Here is a 17,500-nt window from a genome sequence, read left to right on the forward strand (position 1 = left end):
TTTGTCATCTCCTTCTCCTTCTGCCTTCAATCTTTCCCAACATCAAGGCATTTTCCAGTGAGTCAGTCCTTTGCATCAGGTGGCCAAAGTATTGGAGTTTCAGCTTCAGCATCAGTCCTTCCTATGAATATTCAGGACTGATTTTTTTTAGGATTAACTGGTTGGATCTCCTTGCAGTCCAAGGGATTCTCAAGTGTCTTCTTCAATGCCACAGTTCAAAAGCATCAATTCTTTGGTGATCAGCTTTCTTCATGGTCCAGCTCTCACATCCATACATGACTACTGGGAAAACCATAGTTTTGAGTAGATGGACCTTTGTTGGCAAAGTAATGTCTCTACTTTTTAATATGCTGTCTAGGTTGATCATAGCTTTTCTTCCAAGGAGCAAGCATCTTTTAATTTGATGGCTGCAGTTACCATCTGCAGTGATTTTGGAGCCCAAGAAAATAAAGTCTGTCACTGTTTCCACTGTTTCCCCATCTATTTGCCATGAAGTGATGGGACCAGATGCCATGATCTTAGTTTTTGGAATGGTGAGTTTTAAGTCAGCTTTTTCACTCTCCTCTTTCATTTTCATCAAGAGGCTCTTTAGTTCCTCTTCGCTTTCTGCCATAAATGTAGTGTCATCTGCATATCTGAGGTTATTGATATTTCTCCCTGCAATCTTGATTCCAGCTTGTGCCTCATCCAGCCTGGCATTTCGCATGATGTACTCTACATGTAAGTTAAATAAACAGGGTGACAATATACAGCCTTGATGTACTCCTTTCAAGATTTGGAACCAGTCTGTTGTTCCATATCCGGTTCTAACTCTTGCTTCTTGACCTGCATACAGATTTCTCAGGAGGCAAGTAAGGTGGTCTGGTATTCCCATATCTTAAAGAATTTTCCAGTTTGTTGTGATCCACACAGACAAAGGCTTTGGCATAATCAATAAAGCAGAAGTATATGTTTTTCTGGCATTCTCTTGCTTTTTTGATGATCCAACAAATGTTGGCAATTTGATCTCTGGTTCCTCTGTCTTTTCTAAATCCAGCTTGAACATCTGGAAGTTCTCAGTTCACACACTGTTGAAGCCTGGCTTGGAGAATTTTGAGCATTACTTTGCTAGTGTGTGAGATGAGTGCAATTGTGCAGTAGTTTGAGCATTCTTTGGCATTGCCTTTCTTTGGGATTGGAGTGATAACTGACCTTTTCCAATCCTATGGCCACTGCTGAGTTTTCCAAATGTGCTGGCATATTGAGTGCAGCACTTTCACAGCATCATCTTTCAGAATCTGATATAGCTCAGCTGGAATTCCATCACCTCCACTAGCTTTGTTCATAGTGATGCTTCTTAAGGCCCACTTGACATCACATTCCAGGATCAGGGTTAGGGGATGATGAAGTACAGCCTATAAGAAATGTGGATATGGTTATAAAACGGCAACAGGAGGGATCCTTGGAAATATTCTGTATCTTCACTATGGTGGTGGTCACACAGCTCTACACATGGAATATAATCACATGAAATTAAATATATATATGTTCCCAACAAAAGAGCACTTGTAAAACTTCTGAAATCTGTGTAAGCACTGGCGAAGACTGGGCAAAGAGTTGTATGAAATCTCCATTACTTCTTTTTTTTTTAATTTTACTTTATTTTAACTTACAATACTGTATTGGTTTTGCCATACGTCAACATGGATCCGCCATGGGTGTACATGAGTTCCCAATCCTGAACCCCCCCTCCCACCTCCCTCCCCATCCCATCTCTCTGGGTCATCCCAGTGCACCAGCCCCAAGCATCCTGTATCCTGCATCAAACCTAGACTGGCGATTCGTTTCTTACATGATATTATACATGTTTCAATGCCATTCTCCCAAATCATCTCACCCTCTCCCTCTCCCACAGATTCCAAAAGTCTGTTCTATACATCTGTGTCTCTTTTGCTGTCTCACATACGGGTTATCATTACCATCTTTCTAAATTCCATATATATGTGTTAGTATACTGTACTGGTGTTTTTCTTTCTGGCTTACTTCACTCTGTATAATCGGCTCCAGTTTCATCCGCCTCATTAGAACTGATTCAAATGTATTCTTTTTAATGGCTGAGTAATGCTCCATTGTGTATATGTACCACAGCTTTCTTATCCATTCATCTGCTGATGGCCATCTAGGGTGCTTCCATGTCCTGGCTATTATAAACAGTGCTGCAATGAACATCAGGGTACACCGTGTCTCTTTCAATTCTGGTTTCCTCAGTGTGTATGTCCAGCAGTGGGATTGCTGGGTCATAGGGCAGTTCTATTTCCAGCTTTTTAAGGAATCTCCACACTGTTCTCCATAGTGGCTGTACTAGTTTGCATTCCCACCAACAGTGTAAGAGGGTTCCTTTTTCTCTGCACCCTCTCCAGCATTTATTGCTTTTAGACTTTTGGATCGCAGCCATTCTGACTGGTATGAAGTGGTACCTCATTGTGGTCTTGATTTGCATTTCTCTGATAATGAGTGACGTTGAGCATCTTTTCATGTGTTTGTTAGCCATCTGTATGTCTTCTTTGGAGAAATGTCTATTTAGTTCTTTGGCCCATTTTTTGATTGGGTCATTTATTTTTCTGGAATTGAGCTATAGGAGTTGCTTGTATATTTTTGAGATTAGTTGTTTGTCAGTTGTTTCATTTGCTATTATTTTCTCCCATTCTGAAGGCTGTCTTTTCACCTTGGTTATAGTTTCCTTTGTTGTGTAGAAGCTTTTAATTTTAATTAGATCCCATTTGTTTATTTTTGCTTTTATTTCCAGTATTCTGGGAGGTGGGTCATAGAGGATCTTGCTGTGATTTATGTCGGAGAGTGTTTTGCCTATGTTCTCCTCTAGGAGTTTTATAGTTTCTGGTCTTATGTTTAGATCTTTAATCCATTTTGAGTTTATTTTTGTGTATGGTGTTAGAAAGTGTTCTAGTTTCATTCTTTTACAAGTGGTTGACCAGTTTTCCCAGCACCACTTGTTAAAGAGACTGTCTTTTCTCCATTGTATATTCTTGCCTCCTTTGTCGAAGATAAGGTGTCCATAGGTGTGTGGATTTATCTCTGGGCTTTCTATTTTGTTCCATTGATCTATATTTCTGTCTTTGTGCCAGTACCATACTGCCCTGATGACTGTGGCTTTGTAGTACAGCCTGAAGTCAGGCAGGTTGATTCCTCCAGTTTCATTCTTCTTTCTCAAGATTGTTTTGGCTATTTGTTGTTGTTCTGTCACTAAGCTGTGTCCGACTCTTTGCCACCCCATGGATTGCAGCACACCAGGCTTCTCTGTCCTCCACTATTTCCTGGAGTTTGCTCAAGTTTATGTCCACTGAGTCAGCAATGCTACCTAACTATTTCATCTTCTATCTCCCCCTTCCCCTTTTGCCTTCGATCTTTCCCAGCATCAAAGGTTTTTCCAATGAGTTGGCTTTTCCCAACAGGTGGTCAAAGTATCTGAGCTTCAGCTTCAGCATCAGTCCTTTCAATGAATATTCAGGACTGATTTCCTTTAGGATGGACTGGTTGGATCTCTTTGCAGTCCAAGGGACTCTCAAGAGTCTTCTCCACCAACACAATTTGAAGGCATTAATTCTTCAGGGCTCAGATTTTTTTATGGTTCAACTCTCACATCCATACATGATTACTGTAAAAACTGTAGGTTTGATTATGCAGACCTTTGTCGGCAAAGTGATGACTCTGCTTTTTAATATGCTGTCTAGGATTGTAATAGTTTTCCTTCCAAGAAGCAATCATCTTTCTAATCTTATGGCTGCCCTCACCATCGGCAGTGATACTGAAGCCCAAGAAAATCTGTCACTGCTTCTACTTTTTCCCCTTCTATCTACCATGAAGGGATGGGACTGGATGCCATGATCTCTTTTTGAATGTTGAGTTTTAAGTCAACTTTTTCACTCTCCTCTTTCACTTTTATCAAGAGGCTCTTTAGTTCCTTTACTTGTTATAACTGCATGTAAACCTACAATTGTCACAAAATAAAAAGGTTTTTCAATGGGTGAATTAAATCTCAGTAAAGCTGTTAAAAAATGCACAACAGAAAATGGGAAGGTGTTTTGATTGTCACCATAGGAGGGAAGCACTTTTAGCAACTAATGGATGAGATTCTCATATTGCATAGAAAATAATTTCACAACGAAGAATCAGACAGCCTCCCCCACTGAACATGCTGCCAGATATTCAGGGAAATGACACACAGTTGTCCGACTGTGACCCCATGGACTGCAGCTGGTCAGGCTTCCCTGTCCATCACCAACTCCCAGAGCTTGCTCAAATTCATATCCACTGAGTCAGTGATGTCATCCAACCATCTCATCCTCTGTTTTCCCCTTCTCCTCCCACCTTCAATCTTTCCCAGCATCAGGGTCTTTTCCAATGAGTCAGTTCTTTGCATCAGGTGGCCAAAGTATTGGAGTTTCAGCTTCAGCATCAGTCCTTCCAATGAATATTCAGGACTGATTTCCTTTAGAATTGACTGGTTGGATTTCCTTCCAGTCCAAAGGACTCTCAAGAGTCTTCTCCAACACCACAGTTCAAAAGCGTCAATTCTTCAGTGCTCAGCTTTCTTTAAAGAGCTTTCTTTTATGTTTTTAAAAACATAAAAACAGTAACAACATGTAAATAACACACACACACAAACATAAAAACAGTAACATGTATGTTTATACTTATCTGAACCTAGACCTTAATCCCATTTACAAATAACTGCAAAAGTAATTTCTGTATGGTTTTAATATACTGTGAATTTTCTAGGAATGCAAATATCCTATTAAAAGAGGAGAGATTATTGTTTTATTTGGAACTTTGCCAAGAATTGTTCATCATTCCAGAAAATCAGCAGTGACAATGCTTCCATTAATATTTGAGTCACCAATACACTCCATTAGCCTCCACTTAACATAGTCATTTGCAATATATATGCATATATAATTATATAAATGCATTTATTATACATATGCATTCATGATATATATTTTTGCATGATATATTTTGAAATGTCAAAATAAAAGAAAAAACATTGACTACATTTGGTTAAATATTACGTTCTGTGAAACCACTATAAATAGGTGAGAGCATCTGGCTACATCTTTTCGTATAGCACAGATACGCCTGTGTGCCTGCATATTGTAATACATATTATTTTCTAGTAAATTCATTTTATTTTTCCTCTATATTGCCATTAGGGCATACATAGATTATTATGGAGATTATTTTTTGTTTTTGTAGATGGTATTATCTATGAATTTCATGCAAGGATAGTAAAGGAGAATTACAAATTATCTGTCTTGAAAAGGGGGTGTTGGGACAGAGAGGAGAACTACTGGTCTAATTTCTGTTCAATGAGAGGTCTGTGGAGAATCCTTAGGAAAATACTTTCTTTGCTTAAAAAAGAGAGGGACTCTGCACAACTGTCCCTCACTCTTTTGGAAGTTCTAGGACAACATGATGCTTTCGTATGAGGCACTCATCTTGCAACCAGATGGCAACAAGTCTGAGAAATAAAAATTAAAATGCTGGTAAACAAAACAAATTGCTGAGGAGCATGGGACCAAAACAAGGAAAGAGCCTGCGTTTTTGATGGTGTCACTGATCTGTTGCACTAATCCTCGGACTGCCACCCGTGGACAGTTGTAGGTCTGTATTGTTCAAGCCACTGTTAGTTGGGTATTCTCTTGCATGCAACTTAAAGTATATATCTAACCAAGATATGAGAATACAGTAAATGGACGATTACAACGAAGTGTAATAAAGAGATCTAACTGAACTATGGGAAGATAGGGTAGCATTTCATCACATTCCCAACCCAAACTGGGGGTTGCAGGGCTGTGACTATTTCCTGTAGGAAATATTTGTACCAAGACCTGAAGAATGAGTATGGGGTTAGCAGGATAGGGCATAGTAGGGCGTTTCATAAAGAGGGAACAGCAAGTGAGATACTACAGAGTCACAGAGCAGTGATTCTGCCTAAAGGAAGTTTTCCAAAAAGGGTATTAACGATAGGTATGAGATACAAGGTCAAATCCCAACTCAGTCACTTGGTAACTAACCACTAAACATTTCTAAGTTTTCGGTTTCATCATCATGAAAATGATGATTATGGTAGTACTGATGTCCTAGGCTCTTTTTGAGAGGATAACTGTCATAGTCACCTATACAGGAAATGTTCAAATCTAGGCTTGGGTGATGGCAGCAGAAATGGTTAGAAAGGTACATAAATATGTGCCAAGTCGCTTCAGTCCTGTCCGACTCTTTGCAACTCAATGGACTGTAGCCCACCATGCTCCTCTGTCCATGGAATTCTCCAGGCAAGAATACTGGAGTGGGTTGCCATTTCCTCCTCCAGGGAAGCCCATAACATGTTAATCTAAAATGGCTGGGTACAGAAAGCCCAGAGTCAGCTTTTAAGCTGTGCGTTTGTGCTAAGTAGCTTCAATCATTTGCGACCTATGGACTGTAGCCTTCCAGGCTCCTCTGTCCCTGGGGTTCTCCAGGCAAGAATACTGGAGTGGGTTGCCAGGCCCTCTTCCAGGGGCTCTTCCAAACCCAGGAATGGAATCACATCTCTTCTATCTCCTGCATTGGCAGGCAGTTTCTTTACTAGTTCCACCTGGGAAGCCCCCACATAAATAGAGGAAGCATAAAGGGGTCTACTCCCACAGTGCTTGTTGCATCAGTGATTAAACGTAGAGGGTACAGTATCAAGAATGATGTGTATCTGGCATAGGTAACCATAGTGGTTGATGTGCCATTCACTGATACAGGCAATACAAAAGCAGTGGAGTTTAAGGAGGAAATGATGAGTTCCATTTTGGAGATTTTGAGTCTGGGTGCCTGTGGCAGGTGGAGGCATTTAGTAGGTACTAAAATATACACCTCTGGGCTCAGGCGCTGTGTTTAAGTAGCAGGTAGATAGGGAAGCAACAGTATACAATCACTGAAGTCAAAGGAGAAGATGGGATATGCTAGGGAAGAGAAGGAGGGGCCTGCAGAGGAGACTGAGCTGGAACACCCTTAAAGGATAGGAAGAAAAAAATAATAGTAAGAATAGGCGTCTGAGATCACAAAAGCTGACGGAAGAATATTTCTCAACAAGGGGAGAGGTTAAGTAAAGATTGAGAAAGGTGAGATTAGCAAACGGAGTTGTGGCTGACTTTGACCAGAGGTGTTTCTAGGGGGTGAAAGGCAGATTGGAGAGGGATAAGGAGTGGGAGGAGAACGGCAAGCACAAACAGCTCTTTCTGTAAAGTTGGCTGCCAACGGGAGATAAGACAAGACAAGAACGTAGGGACTTGAGGAGCTGAGGCAGAGGAGGAATGGAGACTTAAGCATGTAAGTGCCGCTAGGATTAAGTCAGTAGAATGGGAGAGATTGAAGCTACAAGAAAGTAAGGAAAACTCACTCAACAATTAGTTGAGCGCTTCTTACGTGCCTATCAGTCCTACCACCCTCTCCAGAGACCTACAAGCCACACATGTGACAGGTTTAACCTAAAGCTTTATCTTCAGGAGAAAGCGGTTCTCCTTGTTGATTTTCCTAAGAGTTCCAATTCCGACCTTCCTCCTCCTCCACACCGGATACCCTGTAGGAGCCCATACACAGCTGGACCTCACAACAACTGGACACTTGAGGCTACAACTATGTAACAGATCTTTAAGAGGGCAGAGCCAGTGACGCCTAAGCCACCGCCTCCCCAGCCTTTTGCCCCAAACGGCGCGAACAGAAGCTACTGCGCAAAGAATAGCCTTCCACCTTGCTCCGCCCCCTCTCTTTCTTTGTTTCCACGTTCGAGGATCTCGCGAGAGTTGGGAGGCAAATCCCGCGAGCTGAGAGCTGGGGCCGGCTCTGCGGCTCTCGCGGTGTTTGCGCGAGACTGCTCTTTTCCTTCCTCCCTTGCCGGTCCGCCTGCCTTCCTCCCCCTCTTCCCCGCCCGGCCTCCCCCTCCTTCCCCCGCGGGCCCCCTCCCCGCAGGGATAATATGGTCTCCGGCGATGGACGCCCCAAGTGCAGGTTAGTTTCGGTCCGCCAACTGGATCTGGCAGTGGAGACGCGCGCTACCCGGGCTCCGAGTTCTTTGCTTCTGTCGCCTGGAGTCGCTTGGCCGGCGCGGGGGCCCTCCGGGCTTAGGTCCTGCTCCCCAGGGGCCTGCCTGCTGGGCCGCACTCTCTGCGCCTAGGCCGCGAGAGCCCGGCCTCTCAGCCCTCGCCCCTCAGCGTGACCCCGCCGGGGACGTTTGCTCCGCCGCTGGCTTTGACCCTTGGCGGCCTCAGCTTGTTGGCGCCGCTGTTGGCTGCCAGAGCTTCCCGATATTCCTTAGTGGCACTAGGGTCGAGGAAAGGCCCACCATCTTCTTCTCCCCGCCCCCCCCCCCGCCGCCCCCATTTGTAAGAGAAGAGGATGGGGGCCAGTGTCTCAGCGCTTGGGTCTCACGCAGTTAGTTGTTTATTCCGCTGTCCAGACTCGAGCCCCTCCCTCTCTCTCTGCCTCTAGTAGCAGGGTTGGGGGTGGTCAAGGCCGAGCACTGGTCAGCCGGTTCTGTGACCATTTATTGCAGAGCTGGGTCTCCTCCCCCACCATCCACCTTCCTCGCTTCCCCTTCAGCAGAAAAAGGAAAACGTTATGTACTCTCAGAAAGTGGGCTGTGCGTATCGCATCTCATTTCAGACCAAGGTCCTAACAGTGTTGGGGGTCCTGCCCACCCACCGCAGTGAGTCTGCACAAAAGATCTCAAGGTTCTGTAGCCTCAAGGGTGCCTCTCTGCCACCTCCCCCAAGAACCTTAGAAGCAGGGGCACATTGAGACGAGACCCGTGGGTCCTCGTAGTTAAGCTTCAATTCGTGCATAACCAGAAAGACGGGTCTTTTAGGGAAAATCTGCTATTTTACCCAGATATTTTGTTGTTCACTTTTACCTTTAGGCTTAAGGCCTATTAAAGCCTTATCTGATGATAAGTTGTTTGGTTTGGTTTTGATTTTGTTCATGTTGTTGAATGCTGTGTAAACGTCTATGTTTTGATTGTTTTTTAAAAATCAGTTCTAACATATTTGTGGTGTTCTCAAATTGCCCTGTTTGTATTTATGCAATTTTCAGGACATGTCTTCACAAACGTGTCAATACATCATTTAAATCATTCTTATTGTCCCTTTCCAGGTATTCTTTATTATCGCATTTCAGGAGTTAATTCTTTTACCAGTTTTTATTTGACAGTCATGGTTTAGAGTTGTACTGTCCAGTAAAGTGGACACTACGCACGTGTGACTATTTAAATTAATTAAATAAAATATGAAAGGATTCCTCCGTCACTAACCACATTTTAAGTGGTCAGTGGCCCCAGGTATCTAATGACTATCTTATTGAACAGCTCAGATACAGAACATTTGTGCCATTGGAGAAAATTCTGTTGGACAAATCTGGTTTCTAGGTGTTTTCACTTTGAATAAGGCACTTTGTAGCAGTGCATAATGAAAGGTTTTTTCTTTTTTTTTTCTTCCCAGGATATGCCTTTGAGTACCTTATTGAAACATTAAATGACAGTTCACATAAGAAGTTCTTCAATGTTCCTAGACTTGGAGGCACCAAGTATGGTAATGCTGCTTACATTTTCTCGGGTTTATTTAGTTTCTAATAATAAAAATGCATTTGTCAAGCTGAGTTGAAGAAATTTTAAGTTTATTCCCACCATGTCATAGTAGGCACACCTACACGCATCTCTAACATTGGGACAACTTTCATGAGAGGAGGATGTAAGCCCAAACCGTAGCTTCTTATTTTCAAATCTTAAGTTAGTTTCGTAATGATGTTTTTTTTTCCCTAAAGAAACTACTAATACATTTTTTAAAAACAATAAAAACCTGACTGATGATATTCTAGAGCTATTAAATGTATATTTTAATTTTTCAAGTGAACAGTTCCAACAGTTCTTTATCTACTGTCCTTTTATTAGGAATCATCAGTAGGGCCCACTGATTTGAGTTGTTAACCAGGGCATGGTTTGCCCAGGCTTGTGCACCAGCCCTCTTGGCACACCTTTGCAGGCTCCTGATCAGGATCAAACCTTTCACTGAAGCCTCGGAAGAGTGAATTTGTCGGAACCCCATAGTATTGGATGAAGCCTTGTCTTTATTAACAACTGAGTAGCTTTCTCAACCAGGCCACTAAAGGGAAGACCTGTTTGAAAGAGTAATTTAGATTATTCTTTTCTGACTTTTCAGTGGAAAGAGAAATTAAATGCCAGATCTGTTGTAGTTTTGGAAAGTTTTCTTTACCTTGGGATTTTTTGCGTTTGTTTTTTCCCTTCTTGTGTTGGTTAAGAAGATCGCTTTTGATTTTTCTGTAGGTTTTAATGGGGTAAGTGCTCTAGACTGGCAGTATTTTCTTGTGTATTGTGGGAAGATTAAGAGTGTATTTTGGAGAAGATGCCTGTCTGAGAACTAGGTTGCCATTTAAAAATAAACATTTCACCAAAATCTTTTACTTTGCATGTTTAGTTGCTGTGATTTGAGAGGTTGATCTTTTCTTAGTGCCATGTATTGTTTATTCACATTTATTTTATCTCTTCACTGATGAGTTTGTATTAATTTTGAAAAGAGAACAGCTAAGTTGATTGTATACAAGAAAGATCTTTGTTTTTTTCCACTGTACTTACCTCAAATATCTGGTCTTCCCTTGTGGTTCAGCTGGTAAAGAATTCACCTGCAATGTGGGAGACCTGGGTTTGATCCCTGGGTTGGGAAGATTCCCTGGAGAAGGGAAACGCTACCCACTCCAGTATTCTGGCCTGGAGAATTCCATGGACTATAGTCCATGTCCGACTCAAAAAGAGTCGGACATGGCTGAGTGACTTTCACTTACCTCAAATATCTAGTGATTCTGGCCTGGAAATCTCTTAACCCACATTTTATAGCTTAGTGAAGTAAAAGAACATACGTGGGGATGTTTTTTAGTTTTGAGTATAAGTTCTTTCTATGGATAATTTGTGGAAATGTGCCTACTTGAAGATAGCCTGTATTTCCCAAATGCAGGAAATCCAAACAACTATAAAATGCGTTGAGAGAGTGATCAATAGTGTAAGAGCTATATTATCTCTGGAAAGTAAGCTGTTGTGAGCATCTGTACATAATTGAATTCCAGGGTTTTTATAACCATGATAAATATAATAATAGAATGCCTGTATATATAAATGCCTTTAAAACAGAAATTTGGGTTTTATTTCTCTGGGGTTAAGATATTATTATTATTTTTTTTAATAGAATGGTTACTATGAGAGGTTTATTGTATAGTTACTGAAATAATTTCTTAATGAGTGTTTAATAGGGAATAAAATTTGGAAGAATTGATTTTGAAAGAAAGGAGAAACTTGAGTAGAAAAACAGAAAAATCCTTGTTGGATTTTTGTGGAGGGACCAAATTGAATGGCCTCCCAGACCTGTGCTTAAGAGACATTGCTTTGGTGATCACCCAGAAAAGGCAATGGCAATACACTCTGGTACTCTTGCCTGGAAAATCCCATGGATGGAGGAGCCTGGTAGGCCGCAGTCCATGGCGTCTCGAAGAGTTGGACACGATTGAGTCCACTTTCACTTTGGTGATCACCGTGGTTCCTGACCACTGTCTTCTCTGCTTCCCACGTTCGGATACCTACCAGGCTGAGAATCATGGTTGTAATGAGTAACTTAATGAAGGGAAAACGTTCTGGCTCTCTTATGTGTTGGGGAGAAAAGATAGTCTAGAACACTCTTCTAAGCTCCCTGCTAACTGTATCAGGAATGCCTGCAGCCGCAAGAACCAAAATCCTCCTGTACAGTTACTCTAACAAATAGGGTTTATTTTTCTCACCTAACAAGAAGTCTGGGTGTGGACATACTGGGACAGTATAGCACCAACATCAGCAGGGACTTAGGCTTTTCCCTTTTTTTCTGTTTGCTTTCATTTTGGGGGTTGCAAATAGCTGTTGTACCTTCAGGCATTATGTACATATTATAAGCAGCTGGAAGGGCAAAACAGGAAGAAAAACCCTCCCCAGGAGCTTGTCTCCTTGGCCAAAATTTTCTCATCTCTCTCAGCTTTAAAGCCTGAAAGATTTCGTTTTCTGAAGGGAAAAGTGGTTGGGAATGAGTGGTGAGTGAACTAGCCTAGGCTATCTGACTCACTAACAGTGCTTTCCTTCATTAAGTCTGTTCTTAGATGGAATACAACACAAATTACTTGACTTTTGCTTTTTATTGCCATTCTATCTTTTTGCTTCTCTAGTTTATACTCAATGGATCCTTATGGAAGGGCTTCCCTGGGTGGCTCAGTAGTAAAGAATCTGCCTGCCAGTGCAGGAGATTCAGGTTGGATCCCTGGGTCAGGAGGATCCCCATTAGAAGGACATGGCAACCCTTTGCAGTGTGCTTGAGTGGAAAATCCCATTGTCAGAGAAGCCTGGCAGGCTAGTCCTGCCAGGACTAGCAAACGGGGTTGCAAACGAGTTGGACACAACTTGGCGACTAAACAACAATCCTTACAGTAGTGGACATGTCATGCATATTGATCACATTTTAAACTTAATCTCACTAGTGGCAAAATGCTGTTTTAACCATCTGGAGCTGTTTACCTGGCACTCAAGTGCACTGACTACAACCTTAGAAATTTTGAGTGATTTTCTTAAGTAGATCTCTGAATTTGAAAATATACCTGTTCCCAGGAAGAGAGAAATCACTGTTGCTTGGAATGGCAGAGGGATTACAGAGCCCAGCTAACACTTGGGGGATTTAGAATGACTGGCAAGCATAATGGAAGACATAAATGAAACCGAGTAAGGAGGAGGGCAGTGAAGACACTGGCCTGGCTCTAGTGAGACACATTTTAGCAAGTGGCTGTTATTGGGCAAGAGGGCTTTCAGGCTGATACAAAGCCTCAGGCTGCCTTCTTTATCTCATATTATCTCATTCATCTTTCTTTTTTCCTTCCTAATTGCTTCCTTTTTAACCGTAGTACTGCTCAATCCTGTAGTGGAGCTAGGACTTGGTTTTCCAAATCCTACCTTACAATCTCCAAAAGAAAATCTGTATTTAATTTTTTAGGAGAGTTTTTATTGATTATAAGAAGTTAGGTTGGGATTGAAAATCACAGACTGAAACATTATAAGCAGTGTAGAGACAGTTTCATTTTTATGTGCATATACAAATGTACATAAATGTGCTACTTTAACAAAAATACAGTGTATATTGTTTTGTAACCTTTTTTTAATTTAATATATCATGAACATCTTTCTCTGTCATTGAATACAATTATCCCTTGCTCTGAATCTGTGTGGTTTATGAACCAGGGAGTGTGAGTTTTGAGTAGAAAGGGTTATATACACTTTTCTACAGCTTCTCAGGGCTGCACAGTATTGCCTATATGAAAGCCTCATGGTTTAGTTACCAGATCTTTGAATATTGAAGTTGTTACCATCTTTTCTCTATTTATAAACAAAGCTATGTGTGAGGTAGTTAAGTTTTGATGCCAGCTCATTATATAGCGTTATTGGGTTGACATTATTGTTTCCTCCATCCCCATCAAGTACTTTCTTTTTCACTTTTACTGTAAATGTACTGTCTCTTCCAGTCTTTGCCCTTCAGTTAGTATAAGGAACAAAAACTCACTTAACTCAGAATAAATCTTTCTTCACTTGAGCTAGTGGATGTCTGTTCTCTGCTACCAAAAGCACCCAATCTAGAACAGAAACTATCTACAAAAGCACAGTTAAAACCAACAGACCACTGGACAAGATGTGAAAGCATTCAAGAAAGAGGATGCTGTAAGCAGTTTCCAGACATCCAGTGGCAAAGGGAGGAAGCTCAGTCAGGCCTCCCGGGAACTAAAATTTCTCAGCTCGAGGCTGCTCCTTCTGTCCGGTGGAGACTGCCTGTTCTCTCTATGCTTGTTGCTTTGTGAGTGTCTGCTCCCAGTCTTCTCTCTCTGTAGCCCACTTTGCTTACTGGTATTGTGTAATAGCCAGTATTGCCGCTGCCAGCCCTCTCTGTGTTATGCTGGGCTTACCAGCCCGCTACGACTATATCTCTAGATGACTTTTTCACCTATTGTTTTAACCTAACAGTTAACCTATAGCGTGACTGGGCAAATCAGACATCTGTTGCTGGTCAGTTATCTTACTGACAGAAGCACAAGTCCTTGTTTCGTAATCTTGTCTCTTCCATGGACTCTGGAAAGGGCAGTAAGTTGGGTAAGCAATGAAATAGTTTGCTTATAATGTTTATACACAAGGCGTAACTTTCTAAGGATTACCTTTACCTAATGTGATTCTATTCCATCTATAACCATGCATTCACCAACATTCCACATTTTGTCCAGTGGTCTGTTGGTTTTAACTGTGCTTTTGTAGATAGTTTCTGTTCTAGATTGGGTCCTTTTGGTAGCAGAGAACAGACACCCACTAGCTCAAGTGAAGAAAGATTTATCCTGACATTACAGAGCTCCCAGGCAATGAAAGATGGCTGTATCTCAAGAAAGTGGGCAGTGGGCCCGGAATTAAGAGAGCTCTTTAATTTTCCTCTCAGTGCTTCAGGTTCCTGACCCCTCTCCAATCCTATGCTCTCTCTACTTCACTGCAGACAAGCTACCTCTGCTTGCTTCATTTATACACGGCCACAAATGGCACCTCTGTCTAGCTTAGTGCTTAACAACTTTCTGGTTCAGTCTGTCCTGACTGCAAATTCCTGAGAGAGGAATCTAATTGTCCTAGTGTATTTTTTCCACTAGGCCATTGGTCATTGACCTGCCAAGGGGTTGGCTCTTGCTTCAGTGCTATAGCCAGGGAGGTAATGGGACACTGAGCACTCTCCATCCCATGGCTGGCAGTTTGGACAGGCACCATGAAGTCCGCCTTCGCTGTTAGCAGATGGTGCAAGATCACATGCTTACCAGGAGCAGATGAGAAGAGTGAGTTCGCTTGTACCTTTGTCAATAATAGATACTGTTTGTCTGGTTTTCTCTACCTTTGTCAGTGAGTGCCAAGAAAAAATCTTCAAGAAGCAGGAATCTGTTTTCTCTTTCCGCTTTCTTAGGTGCTCCATAGCAAAATTAAAACAACCGCAAAGGTCAGAGGTGTTTATTGGAAATCAATCCCATCCAGCCTGGTACTGGTTAGAGAGAGAGAAACAATACCTTGACTATTGAGACATGGGGGTGAGTTAATCCTGTTGCAAAATCACTGTTGTTGAACCACCTCTTAGACCTGGGGTTACAGGCGCTTCTAAAACAGTTTCTTAATCATTTCTCCAGGCTCCTGACCTTGAACAGGGATTTTAGGTTTACTCTAAAGCTACTCAAGCAGGTTCTTACCAGTCCCCTTGCTCTCTTAGTCTGGACTCCAAAGATACCCTCCATGAGGCTTTAGGCAGGCCTAGAGTGTTTGAGTTGGAGAAGGCAATGGCACCCAACTCCAGTACTCTTGCCTGGAAAATCCCATGAACTGAGGAGCCTGGTAGGCTGCAGTCCATGGGGTTACGAAGAGTTGGACACAACTGAGCAACTTCACTTTGACTTTTCACTTTCACGCATTGGAGAAGGAAATGGCAACCCACTCCAGTCTTCTTGCCTGGAGAATCCCAGGGACGGGGGAGCCTGGTGGGCTGCCGTCTATGGGGTCGCACAGAGTCGGACACGAAGCGACTTAGGAGCAGCAGAGTGTTTGAGTAATTTTCCCTTGCTTCAGTCTTCAGTATATTACTCTTTCATATTTAGTGTACCTAAAGCCTATTGTTAATACTGGTATCTTCTATGGGTAATTTCTCCATCTCCTATTTAAACCTGGAATGATCACTTTTGAGAAATAGCAAAACCCTTTTACATTATCTGTCTTCACCACATTGCTTTGTGGTTGGCAGGGAAGATAGTTTTATGCAGATAAAGAAAATTAGACTAAAAATCTGAATAAATTGCTTAAGATCACATATATTCTAAGTGAGAAGATTTAGTCTTAGACTTGGATCTTCTGATTTCAGACCAGTGTCCACCCCCCCTTAATACCATTCTGTTTCCCAATTTAATGGCACTAATAAAGTGCTAGTTAGTGTTTATTATTTACTATATTCACTCTAAGATAAGTTTTGTTATTATCCACTTGGCCAAGGTATCACTGCTAAGTATTACGTAATAAGTGGTGGAGGAAAAATTTGAACAGAGACCTGTGAATCCAAAGCCTGTTTGTGTAAAACTGCTGTGCTGGGGGTTGTATGCTCACATGCTTGTGCTTATAGGACTGTAGAGGCACCATATACAAGCCAAGTGGCTCTGGCTGTAATTGTGTTAAACTGGAGAGCAGATGCCCTATATAAAGGAGTAACTGCTACTCAGTCCCAGCAAAAATGTGAGATTGGAGTTATAAAATTTTCTCTTTATCTTAAGGAGCCTGAAATTATGGTTTTCCTGTAAAAAAAATCTCTAATATTTCAGTGTTGGCAGTTAAACTTTAAAATGTTAAAACTCTGTAAAACAAAACGTATCTGTAAGCCAGTTTCTGAGCCCGGCACTGAGAAATGCATTACATTGCCTAATCTTGGTAGCAGCCACTTAACCTTGAGTGGTAAGATCTGCAGTCCTGGAGACGCTTTTCGTCAGCTCCCTCCCATGTAAAACAGCAGGCCTCAGCATCTTTTTTTTAAAGGCTGAACCACCTCTTAGATCTTCTACTGAGTAATTGATCAAAAGGATATCTATTGTTATCAGTTCATTTCAGAAGTATGATAACCCACATTATTGTACTTTTTCAGTTTAAATCACAAGCTTGTTCTGGTTCCCCAGTGTCTTTTTGATTACCTGTCCTTAAAGGATTAGCTTTCCAGATTGATAGGATTCTAGAAATTCCTGGTTAGAAGAGGTAGCATTAATCCAGCCCAGTTTTCTGCTTGGTGCATGTATCTCTCAACAACCCTGTTTAATTCATTCAGTTAACATGGAGTACTGACATGTTCCTGGAGAGTGAAAGATGGATAAGATGGTATCTTTGTGCTTAAGAAAGCACACAGTTTAGTAATGGAAAGGGAAATTTAATATAAATAATTATTAACTGTGATACAAGAGTAACTGTAAGATGTAAAGAAATGCTGTATTATATGTTACTGTAAGGCTGACAGAATACCCAAGGAACAACGGATTGGAAGGGAGTCAGATCACTGGAGAAGTTGTGGTTTAACTCATTAGATAGCAGAGATGTTTGCTGGTTTGGTCAGGCTGGAGCTGGTCTGGAGTTGCTGTGCAAGCAGTAGGCCATCCTCGAGTTCAGGCAGGGGACTGGGCAAACCGCGTCTGGTGGTGTGGATGTGTACGGAGACAACAGGTACTGGAGAGGGCAAGAGTCCTCCAGGGTCCTGGGACACGTGGGGCCTTGCAGAAGCAGCAGCTGCTCGTTGTGTGACCCTCCAGGCAGCTTTCAGGGAGAGTGCAGGCAGTGGCAGGGCAAAGGCTGTTCTGTGCGGGGTTTCTTGGTCCAGGT

General features: G+C 42.0%; 1 protein-coding gene across 1 annotated transcript in view; it reads left to right on the forward strand.

Moving 5' to 3' along the window:
• Window positions 7,856-17,500, forward strand: part of IREB2 (iron responsive element binding protein 2) — a 50,943-nt gene continuing 41,298 nt past the window's right edge. The window contains exons 1-2 of the mRNA XM_018066314.1: window positions 7,856-8,031; window positions 9,516-9,605. Of these exons, the coding sequence (XP_017921803.1) occupies window positions 8,013-8,031; window positions 9,516-9,605 (109 nt within the window). The 5' untranslated portion in view covers window positions 7,856-8,012. The remainder of the gene's footprint in view (window positions 8,032-9,515; window positions 9,606-17,500) is intronic.

This window comes from Capra hircus, chromosome 21 (assembly GCF_001704415.2).
Source record: "Capra hircus breed San Clemente chromosome 21, ASM170441v1, whole genome shotgun sequence".
Taxonomy (NCBI): domain Eukaryota; kingdom Metazoa; phylum Chordata; class Mammalia; order Artiodactyla; family Bovidae; genus Capra; species Capra hircus.